General features: G+C 46.6%; 1 protein-coding gene across 1 annotated transcript in view; it reads right to left on the reverse strand.

Moving 5' to 3' along the window:
• Window positions 1-4,035: 4,035 nt before the first annotated feature.
• The window catches only part of DIO1 (iodothyronine deiodinase 1), a 13,312-nt gene continuing 6,837 nt past the window's right edge, over window positions 4,036-10,510 (reverse strand). The window contains exons 2-3 of the mRNA XM_007471161.1: window positions 5,905-6,104; window positions 4,036-4,104 (exon numbers count right to left, since the gene is read on the reverse strand). Coding sequence (XP_007471223.1) covers window positions 4,036-4,104; window positions 5,905-6,104 — 269 coding nt within the window. The remainder of the gene's footprint in view (window positions 4,105-5,904; window positions 6,105-10,510) is intronic.

A 10,510-nucleotide genomic window follows, 5' to 3' on the forward strand; every position in this document is an offset into this window, starting at 1 on the left:
AAGCCGTATCTGGAACAATAACAAACCCAACTTAAGAAGAATTGGGATCAGAGGAAAAATTCTGAGAAAAATCACAACATGGAATCGAAAAGAACAAAGATTTTAAAAGTTATGGAGAAGATAATAGTTATGGAAGAGGGCTTCCCTGGTGGCGCAGTGGTTGAGAGTCTGCCTGCCGATGCAGGGGACACGGGCTCGTGCCCCGGTCCGGGAAGATCCCATATGCCGCGGAGCGGCTGGGCCCGTGAGCCATGGCCGCTGAGCCTGCGCGTCCAGAGCCTGTGCTCCGCAACGGGAGAGGCCACAGCAGTGAGAGGCCCGCATACCGCAAAAAAAAAAAAAAAAAAAAAAATAGTTATGGAAGAAAAAAGGATACAACATACCCGTAGTTATAGTCCGTGAGTGAGATAATAGAACAAAAGCAACAGCAACAAAAAATGTCCTTGAAATTAAAAAAAAAAAAAAGAAAGAAAGAAATCTTAAGATCAAAAGAGGATATTGTATTTACCTTAGTCCTTTAGGTCTACTGTAACAAAAATAACATAGACTGGGTGGCCTACAGATGACAGAAACATTTCCTACATTTCTGACGGCTGGAAATCTGAGATCAGGGTGTCAGCAAGGTCAGGTGAGGGCCCTTTTACAGGGTTACAGACTTCTTGTATCCTCAGATGGTGGAAGAGGGCAAGCCAGCTCTAATCCTATTCATGAAGACTCCACCCTCATGACCTAATCACCTCCCAAAGGCCCCACCTCCTGACACTATCACACTGGGCTTTAAGATTTAGCATATGAATTCTGAGGGGACACAAACATTCAGACCACAGCAGTAAATTGTGACAAAGAGCAACCAACACTAGACTACGTCTTGGTGAAGTTACTGAACTTCAAATATGAAGAAAGAATCTGACAAGTTTCCAGGCAGAATAAAAGCAAGTAAGTGCCAGGGGAAATAAATTAGGCTGGCCTCAGACTTTTCCTCTCATGACAGCTAGACAACAGCGGAACAATGTCCACAAATCTCTGAGGTAGAGACTGAAACATAAGAATCTGAAACCCAGCCAGATATCCTTCAGGCTTAAGGACAACAGCTGGTCGTTAGAAGCGTGTAAGACTTCAGGGAATACAGGATCCATGTGCCCGTCTTCAAAACACTGCATACTTGAGACTTTCAATGATGTAATCTATCTGGCCAATTGAATATCCTGGAATCGAACATCTAACAATGCTGGGTAAAATATTTTAATACACCTTTTGAAGTTAATGGCTGAACTTAGCAGAAATAAAGTTTTCTGTGGCCAGGAACCAATTGAGAGCCTGACTCTGGGGAGTTGAACAAGCATTAAAGTCACTGGGCCACTCCGAGGGCATCTGCCAATTTCTGAGAGTCAGAGCCTGAGTTTCCTGGGCCTCCTGCCAGGCACATAAGGCAACGTCTTGCATCAGCTAGAATGGGGTGTAGGCTCAGAATCCCACATAAAGCCAGGTACCACAAAGGTCATCACCCTTAGAGAACAAGCGAACTAAAAACGTAAACCCTCCCACTGAAAGCAGACCGGCATGGTATTTTGAAGAATATTCTTCAAATCAGTTGAAGTTCTGAATATGCAAACTGTACTCAGAGTGGGACAAGACATTTTAACAAGCTTCTTTTACTTCCTCTGGATAACAAGATCATTCTTGTTATCCAGACCCAGAGAGGTCACCTTCAAATAGAAAAGCCCTTTCTTGATCATGCATTAGAACTGAATTCAAACCTCTTGTAGTCTTCTGGGCAGGTTTTTCCCCACCTTTGCCCATATGCTGTTTAGCCCACTTGAATGCTCTTCTTCCTTCCCATTCTCTTCAGGCTCCCATCCCAGAAGTCCTAGGGATCCTTGAAGGCCAAGCCCAGAGGCTCCCACCCCCACAAAGCTTTCCTAGATGCACCCAGCTCAGAGGGGCTGCTCTCTCCTCTGTGCTCTCTGAGCTTTAGTCTTCACTCTAACCCATCATAGTCCGCCTTGAATTATGGTTATTGCAGTGCATGTCCACCCCCATCCCCCCTGCCCTAGGAGGTTAAGCTGCTGGAGGACCAAAGCTGGACTTTGTCATCTTTGCATCATCACTCAGCACCCAGAAAAGAATCAGTGCTCAATTAACGTCTGAAGCATTACATTGAAGAGAATTGAATTGGAATGTTTGGGATCTATTTTAGCTTTCTGAAAACTCCTCAGTTCCAGCTACTATTATTTGTTTAAAACCGGGATATTTCTATGCACTTATAGACGTGAATTGAAGGGGGCCCAAGGAGGCAGTTGTGGAACAATAGTGATGGTAACCATAAGAGCCAACACTTCGATGGCATTTTCTCCAAGTCAGGCACAGTTCTGAGTGCTTTATTTATGAATCCTCTGTGGGGTAAGCCCTACTGATACCTTGTTTTGTAATAGTTCAAGATACAAAAGCAGCTTAACCAAAGTCACACAGCCAGTAGGGAGCACAGCTAGGACTCTGGTTGGAAGTTAGAGATGGGGTTTGAATCTCAGCTTGTTACTTACTGGTTCTGAGACCTTCCACAAGTTACTTAACTCTGATCCTTGGTTTCCTCATCTGTAAAACGGGGCTAATAATCTCCTCGTTGCAATAAACAGAGATTAAATAAGACTACATATCTGCAAGTGCCTGTGCCTGATAGATGATTAACAACTATTTTTTAAAAAGTAAAATAACGGCATTAATAATAACATGTAGCAACTAAGGCAGAGCCAAGGAGAATGTGTTTTCATGTTAGAAAAAATGCTTCCCAAGTCCATTCTATTATGTCATGTTGTGAACGTAATATGACTTCCATATGGACATTCTCTGGCAAGGAGTACACAAGACAAAACCATGTTAGACAGGTAACACATAGACACTGAGTGTTCTTCCCTCCAAAGGAGGGCCTTCCAACATATGTTATTTTTGCTGATCAGATTACATTGGTCTATAATAAAAGCTAGAACAAGCTGACACACATTAGAAAAGACAGTGTAAATATCACACTGAAGCCATCTAAAATAGCCTGATATCTTTTAATCATTCTGTATTAGCTTGCTGCATCTTAAAACATTTTCTTTCAAATCAAGTCACAGCTGTGTGTACTTTAGGCTGTGGCCATCATAAACAAATATGAAAAGAGGCAGAGTTAAAACAGATCAATATCAATGGTTATCCATTAGTCTGATGTAATCTAACACAAATGACCATTAGGAGACTCGTGAAGAAATCAGAGAAGCAGAATTTCAGATATGAGCTTCTGCATAACTGAATGACGGCTCTGTAGTGCCTATGGTCTAGTTTGGTCAAGGTTATAATGTTTTTAGGAAGCCAGTCCTCCCCACAAGTGGCTCTTGGTAAGTGAAGATAGTAGAATATTCCCGGGTATGGAGAGCCAGACTTCTATGAAATACATTCAAAGATGGTAAAGTGAGTACCCGCCTCTTCTACAGTAGAATCGAAGACATATTACCAGGGAAACTCACCTCTCATCACCCCCACCACTTTCTGGTTTAAATCTTTTGGCAAGGGAAGGGTTACCGTTTGTACTGTCTGCTCCCATTCCTACTCCTTTCTCTTTAAATTCCTCATCGCTCTCTAAACACCTGGAGTTATCCCCATGCTTAGTTCTAAAAACCAATTTAGTTATTAAATTATCAATTCCATAAATGGCAAATTTGGTAAAATGAAGTTACTTCATTTAAGGAATGCCATAGTGGAGTGGCTGGATGTTCAGAAGGAAGGCCAGGGAGTGTGCCTGCTCTCACGATGAGACGTTGTGCAATGAACAAGGTCTCCACGGTGGGGGCAGTGTGGAGTTGTACCTTCTTTAACACTCAGCTCACTTGCAGCTTCATTTTCTCATTGTAACAGTTGTTGGCCTGGATAAGAAAAATCTGGGCTAGTGATTCAGCTGGGGACACAGGTCAAGAGGTAAATGTCAGCTGGGATGGGGGGGCAAGCAAAGCCTTGAGAAGACCTCTTGTTGAGCACCTAGAACTGGGGGATCTGTCCAGATTAACTGTGGAGCTTTTCCAGAACAGCACGAACTTCTTCTGGATGGTAGTTCCAAGGGCCAGGTTTACCCTGCAAGAAAAATGAGTCAGCATTTCCAGATTTCCACCTTGCAGGAATATGTAGGTCTGGAGCTTAACTGAGAAATCTGGGCTGGTGATATACATGTGGGAGTCGTCAGGATGGTGTAGTCAAGGCAGGCACCCATGAGGTGGTTGAGATCACCCATGTGGAGTGGCACCAACACTAAATGGGAAGACTGGACAGAGAAGCAGGAGGAAAACCAGAGGAGGTAAAGTGAATAGCTTTAAAAGGCGAAAGGGGTCTATACAAATAAGCTTCTCTTCCACAGTCAGACCTTCAGACCAGCCTTATCTACTTATCCACCACTCATCAAGTTCTGCCCACTCTACAACAAACCACCTCTGCCTCTCCAGTCCCACAGCCCCAGTTCAGCCCTCTCCGTCTTCTGTTTGGGCAGCTGCCACCCCTCCCCCCACCCCCAGTCCTCAGCCCCTGCTCTCTCCAGTCCATTCTTCGCCCAATAGGCCGTGATCTTTCTAAAGTACCGACCTGATGGTGCCTCTCCCCTGCTCAAAACTCTTCAGTGTCTCTCTTTTGCCCTAAGATGTAGGCCAAACTCCTTGGTCCAGACTGAACCCTTTGTAACAGAAGTGTCCCCGATTCTCCATTCACACCTTTCCCTAATGTGTCTCAGTGCCTCTCCCCACCCTCTCCCCTATATTTGCAATGGTTTTCACTCACCATGTTCACGTGGCTGGCTTCAGTTGTCATCTCCTCTGAAAGGCCTACCTTTCCCCGACATTCAGAAAATTTATAGTCTGAGAGCTAAATCTGTCCTGATGTCTCACACCCTTTCATTTACATATTTTCTGTGCTGGTTTTGTGCTATAACAGCAGAACTGAACCATTTCAACAGGGATTATTTGGCCCACAAAGTTGAAACTATTTCCTATCTGACCCTTTACAGAAAAGCTTTGCTGATCCCTGTTCTGGAGTCTCACAGCACTTGGGCCAAGTTAACGTTCTATTTGTGTCTTCCTTATCACCTCAACTGTGAGCACCTTGAAGTAAGATGTGGGCCATTTTAAATTTGTGTTTGTGTTTACAGCGCTTTCCAGGGTAGGGACTCGGTACCTAGCTTGCCTCAATCGTGCCACTTTACTACCATGTCGCAGGAGAGAGGAAAGGAACAAGGACCTGAATCCTCGTGCTGTGACCCTTAGCACCCTGAGGATTCATCTGCAGGTTGTTGCTTGTTTCACCTGTGTGAGCAGGGCCTGCCTGACCACGTGAACATGGTGAGTGAAAACAGTTGCACTGCGGCATGATAGCGAAGGTTGTGAATGGAGAATCGGGGGCACTTCCATTACAAAGGGCAGAGGAGCATCCACATGGCTGGGCTTCATGTGCTTGCCAAGGCTTGAATCCCTTCAGCAGCTATAAAACTTAATTTCCATCCTCTCAGGGGAGGCTACCAGTGCCCACAGGGTTGGAGGCTGTGCTTACTCCCCTCACCCTCGCCAGGCTGGAAGCACTGAAGGGTGGTGACACGATCACCAGAAAAGAAGCCTGGATGTAATGCCTGTCTCGAATTCCTGCTTCAGCATTTCCAGTTCCTAACTGCAGAGTTGGTTCTCTTCTGGCCTCTACACCCCCTTCCACGTTCAGGCCTGTCTCAGGGATTAGCAGCTTCAAACCCTGCCACTCCTATCCCATCCCAGAGGATTTGGAATTGAAATCAGAGCCTGTGCAGTGTGGCCTTAGGCAAGGCAGTTTCCTTCTCTGAGCATTGATACAAAGCCCTGTCTTTGTCCTCGCCCTCCCTGGCTCCCTGCCCCAGGTCACCACCTTGTACAGGATCCTGCCGTCCTGGAGCACATACAGCCTCTCAGGCAGCGCTGCGTAGAGCTGACTGCTCTGGTTCTTCATTGTGTCCACCACCACGGGGCACTGGGGGCTCCTGTCCAGCAGCAGGCGGGCTGCCCGCAGGCGGTCCTGGAGATGCTGGTGATTCTTGATGTCCACGTTGTTCTTAAAAGCCCAGCCATCTGTAAGAGAAAGGCCGGACAGCAGCCCCACAGGCATGGCACCTACTTCCTGCTGGCCAAACACACCCCCGCCACACACACTTTTAACTGAGGGTTGCAGATGAAGGACTTCTCCACTTTGGCACTATTGACAATTTGGGCTAGATAATTCTTTGATACAGGGGCTGTCCTGTGTGTTGTAAGGCATTGAGCATCATCTCTGGCCTCTACTCGCTAGATGTCAGTAGCGTCCCCCTGCTTTCAATCTGTGACAACCAAAAATGTCTCATACATTACCAAATATCCCCTGCGGGACAAATATTACCCTCAGTTGAGAACCACTGCTGTGACACCATCTCTTCCAGGAAGCCTTCCCTGACACACCCAGCTGTGTGATATTGGGCGAGCTCTTTAAATTCTCAGTTTTCCCATCTGTTAAATGGGATTAACAGAACCTATGTTGCAGATGGCTGTGAGGCTTACATGAGAGAACATTACAGAATTCCCAGTACTCTGCCTGGTTCATAGTAGATGCTTGAAAGATATTGGTTTGTTTTGCCTGACTGCCCCCAAATAGCAGGCAGGTGGGAAAGAAGCCGGTTTTCTTTTCTTTCTTTTTTGCAGTTTTCATTCTATACTGCAGGTATTCTACTACTTTGCTCTGGAGATGCCCCCCCCACCCCCAACCAAACCCCTTTAAGCTGCTTCACTTTAAATGGAAGGGGATTTTCAATTGGCCTCATTTGCGAGGTGCCCATCTGCCTACTTAAAGAGAGGGTACTCATTAGCTAATGGGCCCACAGGTTGAAAAAATAACCATAAACTGCTACTGGCCTTGCCCTTCTACTTGGGTAGAAGGTTCTTTCAGAAGCCACGTGGCTTGCATTTATACTAATAGTTGCCTCCCAGGGTAATGTAAGTTGCTGAAGTCCATCAGCAGAACTGGCCCCACCTGCTCCGTGCTTCAGAGTCCACTCTGCTCAGTACCCTTCCCCTAGGAAACCCAGCTTTCAGGAGAAATTTCTCAGTGGCTTGAGGTGGACAGCCCTGGGTCCAGGAAAGGGTTAAACCTGCTCAGTCTGATTCCAGGAGAATGGGGGAGGAGACAGGTATCAGGACCAGAAACAATTTCTGGGAGGATCCAACCCCTTTTGTTGCAATGTGTACTTTTAGAGATCAAAGCGGGATCCTCTACTCCAAGTGTGGTCCCTGGGCTAGAAGCCTCAGCACCACCTGGGGAGCTGAGTAAAAATGCCAAGTCTCAAGCCCCTCCGCAGCCCCACTGAGCCAGAATCTGCATCTTTATAAGATCACCAGGTGACTTAAGTGCACTTTAAAGACTGAGCAGCGCTGACCCCACAGGTGAATCAGCTTTGGCAGCGCTTTGGCCATCAGCTATGAGAACATCAAAGCATCACCTCTTCTCAACTGTGGAGATCACAGACACCTGTAGGTGCCCAAGTTCTCTTTCTTTAATTGACGGCAGCTGCTCTCCCAAAGGGTATTTAACAAAGAGACACATTGTGCTTGCCTTTGCTCTCCTGATACCTATGCTGTTTGTTTTGAATTTTATTTTGGAAATGTTCAAATATACATAAAAGTAGAGAGAACAGTTTAATGAATCTCCATGTACCTGTTACCCTATGCTAATATTTTAAGTTGCCCCAAAGCCTTACATGAGGAAAGAAATGGCCAGCTAAATGAACACAGTGTTAGGTTGAAAGCAGTTCTCCAACCTCTGGGTGCATATGAATTAAGATGCAGTGGGCCTAGGGTGGGGCCCTGAAATACGCAGCATTTTCAACAAGCAACCCAGATGGATCAGACATGAGGGATCTAAGGACCACACCGGGGAAAGGGCTGCTGGACCAGCTTTGCTGAAAACTAATAGCAGTGTCTACACTTACAACACAATGGATAAGCCAGCAAGGCTAATACTGGCCTAAATGCTCACTTATTCACCCAACTATTACTGAGCACTGACTCCGTGACATGTACTGTGCCAGGTGCTGTGTGACAGATGATCAAAACAGCCTCTCATCTTGTGGGGAGACGGGTGAGTAAAGGACTCGTCCCACTTAGCCACATGAGCCTTCTTGCCTTCTCCAATCTCTGGGTTTGAGACTTGGGCCAAACTCATGTGTTCAGTCCCCATGAAAATCAGGGAGACAGGGATGTGTCTGACCATCTTATAAAGTTCAAGGGGCTTAGACCAAGCTGTAGAAGTTTCAGGAAGGGACATGTCTGCCCATCGTACGGAAGGACTTTCTCACAAACAGAGCTGTGCAGCAAAGGAACAAGATTTCCCATGAGGTAATGAAGATGAGTCATCATCTATTAGGGGCTGAAGAAAGGATCCCAGCCCCAGGTAGAAGCTGGCGCAGAGCAGTGGTCCTCAAAGTGTGGTCCCCAAACCGCAGCTTCAGTGTCACCCGGAGCTGGTTAGAAATGGAAATTCCCAGGCCCCACCCCAGATCTAACTCAAACTCTGGGGTGGGGTCCGGAAGTCTGCTTTAACAAGCCCTCCAGGTGCTTCTGGTGCTCACTGACGCTTGGGAACCACTGTCTGAGATGAACCACAAAGTCCCTTTGAGCTTGGAGAGTCTTGGAATGGATTTCACAGGTTGCTATAGAGCCGCCATTTCACTTGTGACCTTTCAGGTCTAAATTCCTTGTGACTGTGCTCATATTAGCTCCTCTCCCTTGGTTTCCCTATTTATCCATTCAGAATGTTAGATGCTCTCCCAGCTAGACCTGTCACTCCAGGTTTTCTGCTCTGTGTGCCTAGTTGAGAGCACAGACTGTGGAGTTAGCGAGTGGTGGGTAAACCTAGCAGGGACTGGGAGATGGTAGGTCCTCAACAAATAGCAGCTCTTTCTCTCTCTCCTCCTCTTCTCGCTACCCGCAACCTTGAGCAAAGGGGGGAGAGAGAGAGGGAAGAGGTGGAGGCAGGAAATCTTTTTTTTTACCTGATGCATGTGCTTCTTCAATGTAAATGATGAGAAAATCTGCTACGGAACTAAAATCTTCAATAAGTCCCTTGAATTGGTCAAACTTGAAAATAAATGAAGGTCAGGTGCAACTTCCAAAATTCAGCACCAATGGCCTGTTGCCTGAAACAAATAGAACCATGATCAACCAATAATCGACACACAGCATTTCTTTTGCAAACACCATCTTCACTCCTGCTTTCATTCTATTACCCTTATTTCCCCTCTAAGATGGAGCCAGGGCACAGTGCGGGATGGAAACCTAGAGCGCGTGATTTAGCAGAGGCTGGAGCCAGTTTACTCCACTCCAAAATGAGCGGATTCTATCAGGTGGTCTCAGCAGTCCACCTGCACTCACTGGGTGGTAATTAAAATAACGACAAGGAGAGTCCCTTTCATGCAGTTTATGAGGGAGGCACACATCTATTCTCTCATTGATGTAATTAGTGTACTACAAGGTGGGTGATTTTTTCCCCCTGGTTTATAGGCTGGCTCCATGTTACACAGCAGGTCAATGATGGAATTAAAATGAACACTGTGGCTTCTAGATTCTCAATTTGGTGCTCTTTCCATTCAAAGCACCTCAGTTTCCTCACCCACAAATGGACATAATACCAATACTTACCTTATAGGATTGTTCTAAGGATTAAATAAGTTAAAACAGAAAAGGGCTTAAAATGGTGCCTGCCCATAGTAGGTGCTCAATAAATGTAAGCTTATGTTCTTAGCTCTCATCCCCTCCCTGTGAAGTGGGGAGCAGTGGAGGAGACTCCACAAAGGGGAGTGAAGCGTGGGGACTGGCCACAGAATCGGCTGGGCCAGGGCAAAATGAAAATGCAGAGTCCCTTGTTCAAAAAGTGGGAGAAAGTGCCGTTAAATACATTAAAATATAAAGTTTTCTTGTGCATTATCTCTCTTGCCCTGGCATGGTGCTTTTTAGTTGCTGTTTAATGTCATGCTCCCCTGGACACAGGGATATTCATAGGGCGAATGCAGACCCTCACAGTCACCCAGGAGCCCCCAAACTCTGTACACATGTGTATGTGTGCTTGTGGCTGCTGGCTACCAGCTTTCCTTTCCCTCCAGCTTCCAGACCAATACACCATGCCCCAGCCAGGAGCACAGAAACTGAGCCAGACATATCATCTTCCTACCTGCCATCACCCCAACCCACAGACTATTGCAACCTCCATGCAGGGACATGCTAGGTACCTTGATGAGGGGAGAGGGGGCAAAAAGCTTCTCCCGCCAAGTCACCCCCAGTCACTTGCCAAGTTGCTTCATGGCGCTGTCAGCCCAGGCTGGGGATGACCACCTCCACGCCCTAGTATGAGATGTGGTGGGATGCCCACACCTGACCCTAACCTTTCCCATGCCTTGGTCCAGGCCCTCTCTGGGGTCAGAAGGTGGTAGCAGTCACTGGGTGGGAGCAGGAAT

This window comes from Lipotes vexillifer, unplaced genomic scaffold, assembly GCF_000442215.2.
Source record: "Lipotes vexillifer unplaced genomic scaffold, Lipotes_vexillifer_v1.1 scaffold1003, whole genome shotgun sequence".
NCBI classification, from domain to species: Eukaryota; Metazoa; Chordata; class Mammalia; order Artiodactyla; family Lipotidae; genus Lipotes; species Lipotes vexillifer.